Genomic DNA, 15,875 nt, shown 5'->3' with positions numbered 1-15,875 from the left:
AAGCAGAGGCAGCAAGCACACAAGATGCATGCAGAATTGGGGCCGGAAAGATAGCATGGATGTAAGTATTTTGCCTTGCATGCAGGACAGTGGTTTGAATCCCAGCATCCCATAAGGTCCAGAGCCTGCTAGGAGCGATTTCTGGGCATAGAGCCAGGAGTAACCTCTGGGTGCCACAGGGTGTGACCCAAAATTGAAAAAAAAAAATGCATGCAGAATTGGTGCATAACTAGTCCCTAGAGCCCCTCTGGCATAGCAGCACCGTATGACCACCACCCAACCTCCTAGTCACTCATTGCACAAGGAATCAGAATAAACCAGCACTAAGAATTACTGCTACCTTTCCTCACAGAAAGCAAAGAACTGCTCTGCAGGATTCTACATTGGCTGTGGTACATCTGCTATACTGTGGGGGTACAAGGGTGAGTACTGACTTGCATCCTTCCTACAAAGCCCAAATTAATTCCTCTGAGTAGGTCACTAAATCAACTAGATAAAAATTAAGTCTCCTCTTGACTAAGGAATCACTCACAAGCTCCTCAGGTCAAAAACTCCAACTGGATGGGCCCGGAGAGATAGCACAGCAGTGTTTGCCTTGCAAGCAGCCGATCCAGGACCAAAGGTGGTTGGTTCGAATCCCGGTGTCCCATATGGTCCCCCGTGCCTGCCAGGAGCTATTTCTGAGCAGACAGCCAGGAGTAACCCCTGAGCAATGCTGGGTGTGGCCCAAAAAACTCCAACTGGAGCACCAGGAAATGGAGACACAATACAGGTAGATGGGGCACTAGTCTTGTGCATGGCTGACCCTGGTTGATTCCAAGCATCTCATATGGTCCCCAAGTGCAGAGCAAGGAATGAGTAATGTTAAGCATCTTCAGGTATTGCCCAGAAACAAAATCCACTAGATTAGCATTCCCAACTCATGCTTCTAGAAAGGCGATTACAGGACTCCAGGCAATGTAGGTACCAATACTTGGCTAAAGGTTCTGGAATGAACTTCAAAAGACAAGTCCTTCAAAATCTCTGCCTCTTGGGGCCAGAGATAGCATGGAGGTAAGGTGTTTGCTTTTCACGCAGAAGGTCATCGTTTCAAATCCCGGTATCCCATATGGTCCCCTGGGCCTGCCAGGAGTGATTTCTGAGCATATAGCCAGGAATAACCCCTGAGCGCTGCTGAGTGTGACCCAAAAACCAAACAAAATCTCTGCCTCTCAAAGCGAAATGCTCCAAGTTCAACACCAATTCCACTCATCTTTACAAAAGTAGTAATATTAACCAACAGGGATTCTACCTACCTCTGGCAGGTCTCACATACTGCCTAAATTCAGACCGGGTCACCTCATTTCTGAGTAATATATGTACTTTTTGTACTTTTTTGTTCTTTGGGGAAGGGCCGGTGACACTCAGACGTTATACTCCTAGCTATGCACTCAGAAACTGCTCCTGGCTTAGGGGACCTTGTCAGCCACTCTGGTCCCTGAATAATACACATGGGGTTTGAATCCTTACAATCTTGGTCTCCTACCTTTTTCATAGAACCTTGGGATACAGAGGTTAGTTTTACCACATATTTCTGCATTTTTCTTTTTCTTTTTTTGGTTTTTGGGCCACACCCGGTGAGGCTCAGGCGTTACTCCTGGCTACGCGCTCAAGTCACTCCTGGCTACGCGCTCAAGTCACTCCTGGCTGGGGACGGAACCACAGTCTGTCCAAGGCTAGTGCTGGCAAGGTGCTTACCCCTAGCGCCACCACGCTGGCCCCATTTCTTACAAAAATAAGAAGGGTGTGGGCCAAGGGGTCTCAGATACATTTGTGGAGAAAATATAATAACTAAATGTACCAGCCAAAATTAATGACAATAGAATCGAGACCTCAGGGCCCCAAGAGATAGCATAGAGGTAAGGCATTTGTCTTTCATGCAGAAGGTCGATGGTTCAAATCCCAGCATCCTATATGGTCCCCAGGAGCGATTTCTGTGCATAAAGCCAGGAGTAACCAGAGCACCAAAAAAAAAAAAAAAAAAAAAAAAAAAAAGGGAAGAAAGAACAGGAGACCTCAACTTTTTTTTTTTGGGCCATATCCAGTGAGGCTCAGGAGTTACTCCTGGCTTGGGGACCAAGAGACAGGGATCGAACCGCAGTCCATCCTAGGTCAGCTGTGTGCACGGCAAATGCCCTACCACTGCTTCAGCCTCAAGACACCTAAACTTTTTTTGGGGGGGAATGGGTTGGGCCACACCTGGTGGCACTCAGGGGTGTGTACCTGCTCAGAAATCGCTCCTGGCAGGCACAAGGGACCATATGGGACACTAGGATTCGAACCAACCACCTCAAGTCCTGGGTTGGCTGCTTGGCAAGGCAAACGCCACTGTGCTATCTCTCCAGCCCCCCAAGATGCCTAAACTTTTAACAATCTAATTTTAAATGGGCCCTGTTACACTGGCAGGCTGGTGTGTGTGTGTGTGTGTGTGTGTGTGTGTGTGTGTGTGTGTGTGTGTGTGTGTGTCGTCCAAAGGATGGTGGTATAGGATGCACTCTGGGTTCATTAACGGAGGGAGGTTAACACTGGTGATGGGAATGACCCTGATTCACTGTTTATCGAAAATGCAACTATGCAGGACTTTATAGATCACAATGGTTTCATTAAAAAAGCACAGCAGTAGGGTGTTTGCCTTGCATGCAGCCAATCCAGGATGACAGTGGTTTGAATCCCAGCATCCTGTGCCTCCCAGGAGAGATTTCTGAGTGCAGAGCCAGAAGTAATCCCTGAGCCAAGTGTGACACCCCCCCCCAAAGTGATACAACCTTTAATTCTAACAGGCACATAAGATAGGTAGCTCCAAGGGTTGATAATCATATTTGCCAGATAGTCTCTGAAATCCATCTCTGTAGCCACACCAGAACATAGGGGACGGGATGAAAATAACCCCACAAACTATCTTTGCACCAATTGAGGGTGTTACTTACAGTGAAAAAGTCTTACCTTAGACTTCTCATATCAGACTTTACCCTGTTGGTCAGAGATGGGTCAGTGGAGAATGTTTTTCACCAGACTAAGCACTATTCAGTGGCAACCTTAAGGCCTTTGGATCAAGGCAAGCTAAGTTGAAAAACTTCACAGAACACAGCTTCCACTGGTTCCCTTCCACCACCAGCTTGAAAGCTCTTCACCACTCACCACTCTTGTCAACTCCAGCTCCATGCCCTCAGCAGCTCTATTACTATGGAAAATTAACCAAGTAGGGACACTCCAATACATGACACAACAGTACAAATCAAGTGGTTCAGCCCATCAATTATTTCACCAAATCTTAAGGCCAGGCCATGTGAACTCAAAGCATCTTTGTTAGAAATAGGGTAGGGTGGACCTGGTGTGGTAGAGCTGGTTTTGCCAACGTGCCATCAACATTCTAGAAGAAACACTAGTAAGTACAAGTCTGGCACCAGAGTTCAGGACTTTTAATTTGTCCCAAATTAGCTGAAGCAAAAAAACATAAAACATTCTGCTTTCCTTTACACCCCCAAACACAAAACAAACAACTATTTGTAGGAAAAAATGGTTTTGTACATAGGAAGAAACAATATAAATTCAAAACTTACAGATAAGGGTTAGCTCTATCACTCATCTCTTTAAAAAGTTTATACGAATATCCAGTCAAAACCAACAGTATTCTCCCTTGAAATGTTATCTATATGATTTCCAAGTAGACCACAGGACTGTATACTGTCTTGGAATGTCCTCAGAAGGCTCTGCCATTGATCAGGTAACAGAATAAAAACCTCAGAGTCCTTTCAAACGGAAGAAGAAAAACTCGAGGGATATAATCAACTATTCAAATTTCGTCTTCTTCCCTTGTGGCTTGTGATCTCCACCTCCTCTGCCTCCTCGGAAGCCACCTCGTCCTGTAAAAAAGAAACCATTTAAGAAGGACTGAGAAGTTGCCCTAAATCTTCCCCTCCTAGGTCACTGTGGGCCTAGCACAAGACACACACATGCATGTATGAGGTGACCCCTCCTTACCTCCAAAGCCTCCCCGACCTCGGCCACCAAAGCCGCCTCGACCTCCTCTGCCACCACCTCTGCCGCCAAAGCCACCACGGCCTCCACCACGACCACCGAAACCACCATCACCCTTAGGCTTGGCCCAGTCCAAAATAACTTTGTTTCCATCAATTTCTCCATCTTCCATGGCCTCCTTGGCAGCTTTGGCATCTTCTTCACTGCTGAAATCTACAAAACCAAACCTTTAAAAGAAAAAAAAAACCCACTTAAACCAAGCAGTTTCATAGTTTAGTGATGCACAAAGACCCAAGTAACCAATATGATTTATTAATCACTTGAGGTGCCATGTCTCACAAAACAGCAAAATGTGCCCCAAGACAGAAGGCAAATGCATGCTAGCTTTGTGAATTGTCTCTTCTTCTCGTGCGAATCCATAAACTGCCACTGGTGGACAGAAAGGAGCTCAATGAGAAGACATTCTGATCCTGTAGAACTCTCATTCCCAGAAGTTTCTTCCTCTTACCCTTTGGAGGACCCGGTCTCACGGTCAGTGACTATCCTTGCACGGAGAGAGCCATCAAAGGACTCTTTTAACGTCTCTTCCGTGGTTTCCTCAGACAAACCTTTGACAAACAATGTTTTGGATGGTTCTAGAAGAGAAAAATTAGTCTTTTATTTATAATCATGGATTGTAATGACCCAATGCTTAATTTGCATAGACATCACAACCACTGACAAAAAGCCAGCCTGTGACTTAAAAATGGTGACACCAAGCACTCACTGAGACACTACAAGCACTATGCTAAATTTAGGTCCCAGGGCAGGAGATAGCACAGTAAATAGGGCATTTACCCAAGACATTTGCATATAGCTAGCCCAGATTTGATCCCTGACATCCCATATGGTCTCCATGCCCACCAGGAGTAACTCCTGAACATACCAGGTGTGGCCCCAAAACCCAAAACTTCTGAGTCCTGCCAGAAGCAAGACCTAAGTACAACCAGGAATGGCCTTCCCTCACCAAGAGTAAAAAAGGTAAAAGCAACTTAGCTGCTACTAACCAACCAATAAAGCAAATTCCAAAAAGCAGGAATAAACAGTCCAAATTCCTGTGACTGCAGCCAGGGACCAGACAACTGGATCAGAACTTGACTATCTAGAGGAATTTTCTTGATGTTTCATCAGTTATTTCTCAGATAATCAGTCATCATGTCCAGTGTGATTTCCTCACAACACGGGGAAAACGGTCATATCTATCTAGATCAGGAACATCCCAATACCCTGCAACAGTAACTTACGGCTTCTTGCATTAGGCGATCCCCTGGGTCCTTGCAACTCCAGCCTAATTGCTCTGCCCTCAATTTCCCTTTTATTACATGAATTTAAAGCTTCCTTAGCATCTTCAAATGAGGCAAATTCTATAAATGCATACCTGCGAATGAAACCAACAGTTAACAATGTTAGCAAGCACATGCAGCTATGTCTCAAGAGCAAGAAAACTATGTTTTATTTTATATTGATATGTGTATGGTAGGGAACAACTCCGATTACACCAACACTTGAAAAGGACTTTTAGTCTTTTAATCTATACACATACACAACCCTTAAATGTCAATATAAAGGCTGATCCTTTACCCTTTAGATTTGCCATTTTGGTTTTGGGGCACTTTGATTAAAGTTGCTTTCTCAAATACTTCCTGAAGAGTTTCTTCTGTTGCACTATAGGAAAGATTGCTTAAAACCAGAGTTTTTGATTCACCTATAAAAAGAAAACATTGAGACTGTAATGATGGACTTATTCATACCACATCTTGTTCCCCCCCCCCTTTTAATCTTAGGACCACATCCGGTGACATTCGGGAGTTACTCCTGGCTATGCGCTCAGAAATACGCTCACCAGGGGAATTGAACTGTGGTCCGTCCTAGGCTAGCGTGGGGAAGGCGATGCGTGATGCCTTGTGATGCCTTACTGCGTGCTTACCATAACAGTACTGAAGTGAGGGCACAGCAAATAGGGCACATGCCTAAAGGGACTTCTGTCCACCAACTGACAATGTTATAGGTATTATGTTAAATACTTACCACTCCAGGTGCTATTCTTTCCACCTCTGTAGTCCTGATTTTGACCTTTCTCTCCAGTGTAGTACAAGGAAATGGATCGTCCATCTATCTCTGTTCCCTGCTTCTCCTCAAATGTTTTCTCTGCATCAGCTTCTGTTTTAAATTCAATGTAAGCAATCCTGCAACAGGAAAAAGGGGAAGTTGTGATTTCTAAAACCTTATAAATCCTTTTACACACAAAAATGCTATCTTACAATGAAACTTTGTTCGGGATAAGAATAATTAGACAGCCTTTGAATTTACATTGTAAATAAGCTACATTCCAGTTCTATATACAGAATAGCTCATATTTCAAAAATCATTCCACAAATAAAAATGCTACGTAATACAGAATTGAAGAAAATGTTCAAATAGAAATTTGTCCAAAAACAAAAACAGCATCATTATCATTTTTGAATAAGTCAACATTTCAATAGACACATTAACATACCCTCTACTCTTCCCATCCTTGCTGACTAATCTGATCTCCATTGCATCATCAAATACTTCCTTTAATTCATCCTGAGTAACTTTGTAAGGCAGGTTTTTAGCCAGAAGTGTTCTTGCATCTCTTTCTGTAGGAAACAAAAATGATTTAAAGACCCTCCCAAAAGAGCAATTGATTCCTACAGAGGAATCACATTGGTTTTGCAGGAGGCCTAGGCTCAATTCAGTGTCGTGGTATGCTTCCCTTAGAGCACTGCTAAAAGCACTCTTCTACCAACACAAAGCTAACGTAGCTCTGAAAATTAGATATCAAGTCATGATCCTCCACTGCTTTGCTAAAGGCACTCAACTATATGTGGTATACTTGGCAGTATTCAGATGACCATAGGGTATACATGCCAGGGGAATGGAACAAGTTTAGTGTCAGGTTATCAAACCTTTTTGGTTTTTGGATCACACCTGGCAGAATTCAGCAGTTACTCCTGGCTTGGGGTGGGGTGGGGGGACCATATGGGATGCTAGGACTGAAGCCAAGTCAGCTGTGTGGCAAGGCAAATGCCCTAAATACTTTAAAAAAAAAATTGGGGGGCCCGGAGAGATAGCATAGCGGCGTTTGCCTTGCAAGCAGCCGATCCAGGACCAAAGGTGGTTGGTTCGAATCCCGGTGTCCCACATGGTCCCCCGTGCCTGCCAGGAGCTATTTCTGAGCAGACAGCCAGGAGTAACCCCTGAGCACCGCCAGGTGTGGCCCAAAAAGCCAAAAAAAAAAAAATATTTTGGTTTTTGGGCCACACCCAGCAGCACTCAGGGGTTACTCCTGGCTCTATGCTCAGAAATTGCTCCTGGCAGGCTCAGAGGACCATATGGGATGCCAGGATTCAAATCACTGTCCTGCATGCAAGGCAAAAGCCTTACTTCCATGCTATCTCTCTGGCTCCTGAATACTTAAAAATTTTTTTTGGTTTTTGGGCCACACCTGGCGGCGCTCAGGGGTTACTCCTGGCTATCTGCTCAGAAAGTTCCTGGAAGGCATGGGGGACCATATGGGACACCAGGATTCGAACCAACCACCTTAGGTCCTGGGTGGGCTGCTTGCAAGACAAAGGCCGCTGTGCTATCTCTCCAGTCCCTGAATACTTAAATTTCAAACCATCAGGCCATTGATATATTTGGGAATGTGGAAGTTCAGGCATGGCAAACATGGCAGTTCTAGGGGACAGTGTGGAGATGATTAAAGTGTGGTGTCCCCATCTAAAAATGTGCTAATACTAAGCCTTTGATCTCCAGTTTCAAACAAATTTTAATACAAAAGTTGTGCAGAGGGGCTGGAGAGAGCATGGAGGTAAGGCCTTTGCCTGCCAGGAGCAATTTCTGATCACAGAGCAAGGAGTAACCCCTGAGCACTGCCAGGTGTGACCCAAAAACCAAAAAAAAAGTGTGCAGAATAAAAGGTAAAACGATTACTGATTTAGGTCTAGCTCCTTTGAGGGACAGAACCAGACCTCTAATATACTTAAATATATTAAAACACCTTATCCTTTAGGAAAAAAAAAAAAGAAAAAAAGGGTATGAAACCACCCAAATTAACTGGAAATCACTTATTAATACAATTACCTTAAATCTTACATACCTTTCTTACTGTCTTTCCCTTTTGGTTTTTCTAATTTAATTTCATTGCCAAACATTTTTAAACCAGTAAGTTCCAAGGCTTTTTCCAAGTCTTCAGCAGATTCAAAATCCACATAACCGAACTTCCTTTATAGCAGTAAGAGGAAAATTAGTTCATACAAGGCACCTATATTCCTGGACAATTATAAAATACTATGATAGTGTAAAATTTAAATTAAAATAGCAACAGCATTTACAAAACAAAGCCAAAACTGGGTCTCTCTGAGGAAGTTTTAACCCTTTAAGTACGAAGACCCGTGTTATTCTCCGTTCTATTAGCTGTTCAATTGCTAATTGGCAAGTTGTTCCTGGGCTATATGCTCTGCTCAGGACTTATTATTGGCACTGAGCTCATGAATCATTCTTGGCTGGGCTGCCAGGTTCACTCAGGTCAGCAAAATGCAAGGCAAGTGCCCTACCTGCTGCATTAGCTCTTTAGCCCACACTCCCGCAATTCACAATAGCAGATCAAAAGTTTTTGCTTTTGGGCCACCTGCCAATGCTCTGCCCAAGGGCTACTCCTGTTTGCCTCCATTCAGGAATTAATTCTGGAGGTGTTTGGGGAACTATATGGGTTGAAGATGGCCTCAGGCAAAGGCAAATAAAAAACTGACCAAGACATGAAGAGTCAAGTTCCATCTGGCTAAAAGTATGCTTATCACCACTATTCAGGGCTAGCAGCTTTATATATTTCACTAAATCAAGCACCAAAAGCTCATAATTTAAAATTGTGAACTATCCCAAATTAAATAATGAAAAATGTCAATTTGGAAACTTTTTTAGAGAATTTCAGGATTAAAACTGTGAGCTACTTTTGAAAGTTAAATAAGACTTGGAGGTTGTACATACTAGTGCACAATTATGATTCTAATAGAATAAAAGGCCAAATGACTCCCCATACTTACCTAGACACACCAATTCTGACATCTACAACAGCAAGGTCATTTTTAGCAAAAAGATCGCTGATACCCGTTTTTAACTCGGGGGCAGATTTGTTGAAGTTCAGGTTCCCAACAAAGAGATTGAAAGATGTAGTTGGTTCATTGCCTATGCCAAAATATTTAAATTAGTGGAGCCAGAGAGTATGAAATAAGTTAATAATTTTTCTAAATCCAGCACATCAGGACATCAAGAATGTAACATCAAAAGTCTCAGCATTAAGTCCCTTTGTCATTCATCATTGTGCTATTGTCACTGTCATTAAGCAGCAGACCCCTCTTCTGCTACTAGCATCCTTACCTTCCACTTTCTGTTTCTTGGCTTCTGGAGCAGCTTTCTGTTTGGCCATTTCCTTCTTTCTTTTTACAGGTGCTTCTTTGACAGGCTCTGGACAAGATTTGAACAAGTATTACCCACAAGTAACCACATACTTAAGTGCCTCAGTCTAATAAGTCATGCTAATCAAATTACCTTCCTCCTCGTCCTCTTCCTCATCATCCTCCTCATCCTCATCATCGTCGTCGTCATCGTCCTCTTCATCATCTTCATCCTCATCATCGTCATCCTCCTCAGCCATATTCTTAGCCTTCACAGGAGCAGCTTTTGCGGGAGTTTTCTTTCCTTTCGCTGGGGCAGTATCCATAGGTTCTTCTTCAGATTCTAAAAGGAACAGAAACCACCTCGTCAAAACTTGAGAATTCTTAGACCAAACCAACACTAAGTTATAAAGTATGAAGAAACAAATAATGGGATTAAATCACTTGCTTTGACAAAGTCTGATTTAATAATGGCAAGTACACGTGCTCCCCCCCCCTCCGCGACAAAAATGACTGAGCAGAGCCAGAAATACTGTAAGTATACCTGCTGGGCATGTTGCTTGCGAACTCATGGAATCAGATTAGTATACAACAAGTAGGCCATTTACCTTGGCACCAGACCTGAGGGGTCTGACCCCTCGCATACTGTATGGCACCCAAACCCACTGAGCCTAAGTGTAGAAACAAAAATTAACCCCTGAGCACGACTCGGTGCGGCTCCAAAATAAAAAAATTTACCACTTCATAAATAGCAAAAGAATTCTTTACCCTCTTCATCCTCATCATCCTCGTCTTCATCTTCATCCTCATCATCGTCATCTTCGTCATCTGAAGCATGGGCAACAGCAGCTGCTGCTTTTATCATTGCTGGCGCAAATTCATCATCGTCCTCATCGTCCTCATCTTCTTCACTGTCATCCTCATCATCCTCATCGTCCTCATCGCTGTCTTCCTTCTTGGCATTCTTGCCATTTTTTGCGCCCTTGGCAGGGGGGACTGCCCCCTTCTTACCAGATACTGGTACTTGTGCTTTACCTGGCATGCCACCACCTTTCTTGCCAGGTGTCGCTACAGCCTTGGCTGGTGTAATTGCTTTCTTGGATGATGGAGGAGCTGCCCCTTTTTTCCCAGGGGTAACAACTGCTTTTTTAGCTGGTGTGACCATTGCACCTTTTTTAGCTGGGGAAACCATCATCTTCTTTGCTGGAGTTGCCACAGCCTTCTTGCCTTTCTTCTGAGGGATGATAATCTTCAGGATAAATAATTAAAAAAAAAAAAGGTTTTATCATCTCAAACTCAAGATGTCCTATGTGCCAAGTGCTAAATCCACACTACCTCAGATCAAAACCATGAGCTTGGGGCCGGGCGGTAGCGCTAAAGGTAAGGTGCCTGCCTAGCCTGCGCTAGCCTTGGACGGACCGCGGTTCGATCCTCAGGTGTCCCATATGGTCCCCCAAGCCAGGAGCAACTTCTGAGCGCATAGCCAGGAGTAACCCCAGAGCGTTACCGGGTGTGGCCCAAAAACCAAACCATGAGCTTTAGACATTAGCACAGCAGGGTGTCTCCCTCATCTTCCCATTATGTGGAAGAAAACAAGCATGAGATAAAATTCAACACAAATTATTCAACAGAAAAAAAACCTAAGTGTATAAGAGTCCTAAGGATTAAGAAGATGCTTGCATTGTATCCAGCAAATTCCATTCCAAATTCCCAGTACTTCATGTTCCCTGAAAAATGTAGAGTAACCCCTAAGCAGAGACAGAAAGCCCTACATACTGCTGGCTTGGGGCTGGAGCAATAGCACAGCGGTAGGGGCATTTGCCTTGCATGCAGCTGATCCAGGACAGACCTAGTTTGATTCTCGGCATCCCATATGGTTCCCCCAAGCCAGGAGTGCATAGCCAGGAATAATTGAGCATCCCTGTGTGTGGCCCTAACCCACCCAAAAAAAGGTAAAGATGTTTGCCTTACAGGTAGGCGGTTGACCTGACTCCAATCCTGGACATCCCATATGATCCCAGAAACTGTTGAGTGATACAAGTGTAACCCGAAACACCAAACAAAAACGTTGTCAAATCTTGGGGCAGAGGTGGTATCAATAGTACAAGGGTTAAGGACGTTGTGTCTTGCACACACCCAATCTGGGTTCATTCCTCAGTATCCCTTATGATCCTCAACACCCTCTGAGTCCCTCTAGGTGTGCCTCACTACAAACAAAAAGCCAAGTTAATACTACCCAGTCCTATATTGGCCAAAGAGTACAGTGAAAGACTCCAGGTCTCCACAATCCATATCTTCCTCATGATACACATCTCGATGCCTGGTCCTGTTTACCGGACAGCCAGTATGTCCAAGTTCCCAGAATCTGAACTGAAGCTCCATTTTGCAACTTCACACCTTTCCACATTAAAGGGCATCCAATTATATATATACAATTACCTCCTCCTCCTCCTCCTCTTCTTCACTGCTCTCATCGTCTTCATCTTCGGACATTTCCTCATCACTATCTTCTTCCACCTCCTTGGGGGGAGGAGCCATTTTCTTGGTGTCCCCTTTACTGGCCTGAAAGGGGGGGAAAATTAGATTTCTCCAGTTACACCCAACATTTCATTTCGGACAGGGCACACACTCAAGCCAACTACGGGAACACTTGCCCTACTTCAACTTCCCATGAACAAACTGAGGTGGTGGGGCGCCTTATAGTTTGAGATGGATCATAGCTAGCCACCTCCTGGTCCTTTTTTTCTTTCCCCCTGAAGCCAAAGAAAAAAAAAAGAAAAGAAAAAGAAAAGCCCTCCCCAAGAGGAGGGAAAAAAAAGGTGGCAAATAGTGGCAAATTCTGGGGGGTAGCACACCTCCAGAACCTGCAACGGTCGAGCAGGTTTGTCCTGCAAGTAATAAACCTACAAAGGAGATGTGCGGCCATGATAACTCTTCAAACGAGGCTGATGGCATGGGATGGGGTCGCGGCCTGAAAAAAAAGCCCGACGTCTTTCTTGCGTTCCCTGATCTGTCCTCAGAAGCCACAGCAGGGGCAGGGCAGGGAGACCCCGCAGGCCCCGGGCACCACGCTCCGCTCCGCCCCTCCCAGACCCGGCGGGCCACGTGGAGTCAGGCCGTCAGTCTCAGTCACCTCGCGGCTACCACGTGTGCGCGCGGGGCCGCACGTGGCACGTGGCCCTGCCTGCTTGCTTCTTCCGGGGCCCACCACGTGTCCGGGCAGTCCGGGACCCTCAGCGCGGCCTCCGCAGCCCACCCCCGTCGGGTGGGGGGGATCTCCGGGGCACACGCGGCGGCGCACGTGGCGGGCCGCATGCGTGGGGGGCGGGGCCTCCGGGTCGAGCGCGCGGGCCTCAGTCTCGCCACTCCACTCCGCTCAGTCCCCCCAGACGCGCGGCACCTGCCCGGGCCGGGCCGGGCCTTTTCCAGCGCCGCGCCATCCTCAAGCCAAATCTCGCGAGACTTTCCACGCACACTCGCGCGAGATTTCCCCTCCAGCATGGCGCCCCCGAACGCGCCCGGGACGGCGCGCAGGCCCCGCTCCTCCTCCTTCTCCACCTCGCGGCGGCGTGCGCGCGCCCCTCAAAAAAAAAAAAAAAAAAGAGCAGCAGGCCTCAACCTTAACGTCGTGCTGGCGCGGCTCAAAAGCCTCTCTTTACCTTCGCGAGCTTCACCATAATGGCGGCTGGGAATGGCGGACGCAGAGACGAGCGGAGCCCTCACAGGAACACCCCCGCGAGCGAAGTCGATGGCGGCCGCTGGGGACTGGAAGGAGAAGAGGAGCTCGGAGCCGTACGCTCGACTACCAGCGCGAGCTCGAGACTAGTGGCGAAAGACCGAGCCTGCCCACTAAGCGCCTGTGGAAAGGCGACGCGCGCGCCCACGTGACCCCGCCTTGACCAATCAGGGTTTACAGCCTGGCCCGGGAGCCAATCAGAAGCCGCGCTGCCTCGGAGCGTCGCGGGGCGGGGCACGGTGGGAGTGGGCGGGCTCCGCCGGCGGGGAGGAGCGGAAGTGCTCGGCTCCGCTCGGCGGCGGAGCCACCTCCACCCCGGGAGGGCGGGACTAGCTTTGTGCGAAGCCAGCGCTGATTGGACCGTCGGCGCGCGACCCTCACCTCTTCCCCACCCTGTAGCTCACAGGCGGCGCGTGCGCAGTGAGGCGAAGGCGTTTTGGCGCGCCGCGAGCGCTCCCAGTCCCGGGAATTGGTGACTTTTGGACGCTTGGACCTGGTGCAGCGGACCTGGGTGGTCTCACCTGGCATGTGCTTCCCCAGGCCCGATCTCCACGCTACGACTCCCCGGGGGGCGCCTTGAGTAGAGGAATGCACCTCCATTTCCTCCCCACCTGAGCTCTCCGGAAGTGCTGGCACCAGTAGTTTCTCCTCCTCACCTCAGGGATTTCCCCCCCTTTAGCCCACGTGTAGGCGAACCTGGAGCCCAAAAAATCCCCGCAGGCTGCATGGAAGTCGTGGTCCTCCTGAGCACTTTACCTAGAGCCCTAAGGCTGTTTAAATAGACAGTCAAGTTTATTTCCGATCTCGCTGAACATTGCACAAGTGTTAACTGTCCAGAAAACTTGGGCTTTGGGGGGCTTATCCACACGGTGAGCTGGCTGCTGGGAAGGGGGACTTTTTGGACGCTACAGGCCGGCATAACTGCACTAGGGAGAGGAATTTGGTTAAGCGACCGTCAGAAGCTCCCCTTTTTTTTACTTAGGATTGAAGGTAGTATCGCCTCATGGTGCAGAACCAAAGGAAAGTTCCCTCCTTGGTGCCCAGATTTCGCCTCGTGCTCAGATGTGTCACTGTGGACAGAACTTTGTGGGGACCAGGCCCAAACGAAAATGGTCCGGGTTACTCTGGCACCTTTACCCAATTGTTGTCACACGCACAAGAAAGTCTTTCTGCAATGACGTTATTCCACTAAAGAGATCCTGTTCCAGTCGTCTCTGGAGATTCTAATTAAAGAGCTCTGCTTTGGGGACCCCGGGCTTGGTATTTTAACAAGAGCTCATGGGGATTCTTGTGAGCCATCGAGTTATTTTGCAATTGTTAGTAGGATACGCCTGGGACAGAGGGAGTAGGAAGCCCACCACCTGCCTGCCCCAGGGACTCTGACCAGAGGCAAGACTGGGGGTCCATCTATAGAAAACCCCTGGAGAGATGCACATGTTTAGCCGTGAGATGGAGAACTATGAGGACCCTTGGTGGCAAGAGACAAAACGGATTGTATGAGCCAGGGCATGGTGGAACAAGATTCCTGTTTCTTAGCCATGTGGCACAGGGCATGTTTCTGCGACTTTGGGCACAACCTAGTGACAGGGATGAGTACTAGACACACAGACATGCCTGGCTCTTTGTCATGTCCATCCCCAACCCTCCCACAAAAGGTACACTCAAAGACTCCCCATCTCACATCACCCTGAATCTTTACACTCCTCCCCCCAATCCTACTCCCGTGTTTTTAGGTAGTTTATTGCCCAAGGAGGGGGCCATCCCAGAGGCCTGAAAACAGCTCTGCTCTGTTCCTAGTGCCTCCTGCATGGCCTGGGGTCAGTAGTGTTGAAAATTTTTTGTGAAGTGGATGAATTGATGCCTGTTAAATAAACAAATGCCCAGGGAAAGATCAGTGGTAAAGGACTGCCTAGTACACAAGGATCGGGAGCCTGATCCCTGCACACACCACACGCCAGTGTGCCACTGCAACAGCTCTGTTCTGTGGGGATCCTAGTGCCACAGCACACTGCAGCCAAGGATACTATTCCTGGTCATAGTAACCACAAAAAGAGGAATGACTGACCGTGGAAGGAGCAGAGGGCAGCACCAATACAGCTTGCTGCTCAAAGGCTTTCCATCGAAGGCATCTGGGATAGAAAAGTAGTAAGCTGTGGAGTCCCAGCATGTGACCCGCTATTAAATCTGATCCCTGGCACTGACCTAAATTGTCAGAACAACCCAACCCAATGGGTAGCCCCCTCCCATCAGAACAGCGAAGGGAGGAAATAATTGTCAATGAAAAAAGAGCAATGGGACTGAGGAATAGTATAGTATAGTGCAGGTAAGGTACTTACATCACACAAGGCTGACCCAGGTTCAATCCCTGAAGTCCCATATGGTCTCAAGTCTGCTAGGGTGACTCAAAAGTAACTTGAGGGGCCAGAGCAATAGCACAGTGGTAGGGCATTTGCCTTGCATGTAGCCGATCCAGGATGGACCCCGGTTCAATTCCTGGCATCCCTTATGGTCCCCGAGCCTGCCAGGAGCTATTTCTGAGTACAGAGCCAGGAGTAACCCCTGAGTGCTGCTGGGTGTGACCCAAACACCCCCCCAAAAAAAAAGTTTTTTAGTTTTTGGGCTACACCTGGCTTACTCCTAGCTCTACACTCGGGAATTACTCCTGG

General features: G+C 47.1%; 1 protein-coding gene and 3 non-coding genes across 4 annotated transcripts; all 4 read right to left on the bottom strand.

Moving 5' to 3' along the window:
* Positions 1-3,437: 3,437 nt before the first annotated feature.
* NCL (nucleolin) lies at positions 3,438-13,306 on the bottom strand. Its single transcript, XM_049769307.1, has 14 exons — positions 13,133-13,306; positions 11,913-12,035; positions 10,242-10,722; positions 9,628-9,816; positions 9,457-9,543; positions 9,123-9,264; positions 8,180-8,304; positions 6,554-6,677; positions 6,085-6,242; positions 5,638-5,761; positions 5,301-5,434; positions 4,526-4,652; positions 4,021-4,244; positions 3,438-3,902 (listed from the first exon to the last, which is right to left on the bottom strand). Exons 1-14 carry the CDS (start codon positions 13,148-13,150, stop codon positions 3,829-3,831), a joined length of 2,130 nt encoding a protein of 709 aa, XP_049625264.1. The 5' UTR covers positions 13,151-13,306; the 3' UTR covers positions 3,438-3,828.
* LOC126002435 (small nucleolar RNA SNORA75) lies at positions 4,346-4,478 on the bottom strand. The gene has a single exon (XR_007493140.1). It is a non-coding gene; the product is annotated as a small nucleolar RNA SNORA75 (small nucleolar RNA).
* Positions 5,139-5,218, bottom strand: LOC126002450 (small nucleolar RNA SNORD20). The gene has a single exon (XR_007493149.1). It is a non-coding gene; the product is annotated as a small nucleolar RNA SNORD20 (small nucleolar RNA).
* Positions 9,333-9,404, bottom strand: LOC126002446 (small nucleolar RNA SNORD82). Its single transcript, XR_007493146.1, has one exon. It is a non-coding gene; the product is annotated as a small nucleolar RNA SNORD82 (small nucleolar RNA).
* Positions 13,307-15,875: the final 2,569 nt, after the last annotated feature.

The sequence above is a fragment of the Suncus etruscus genome, chromosome 2 (genome assembly GCF_024139225.1).
Source record: "Suncus etruscus isolate mSunEtr1 chromosome 2, mSunEtr1.pri.cur, whole genome shotgun sequence".
Classification (NCBI taxonomy): domain Eukaryota; kingdom Metazoa; phylum Chordata; class Mammalia; order Eulipotyphla; family Soricidae; genus Suncus; species Suncus etruscus.
Note: the sequence above shows the minus strand (reverse complement) of the source record. Positions and strands in the feature narration are given on the sequence as shown.

Coding starts and splice junctions, on each gene's coding strand:
- NCL (XM_049769307.1), bottom strand. Junction 8,305..9,122: donor GTCAGAATTGGTGTGTCTAG/GTAAGTATGGGG, acceptor ACTGCTATAAAG/GAAGTTCGGTTATGTGGATT. Junction 5,435..5,637: donor CAAAATGGCAAATCTAAAGG/GTAAAGGATCAG, acceptor TTTCATTCGCAG/GTATGCATTTATAGAATTTG.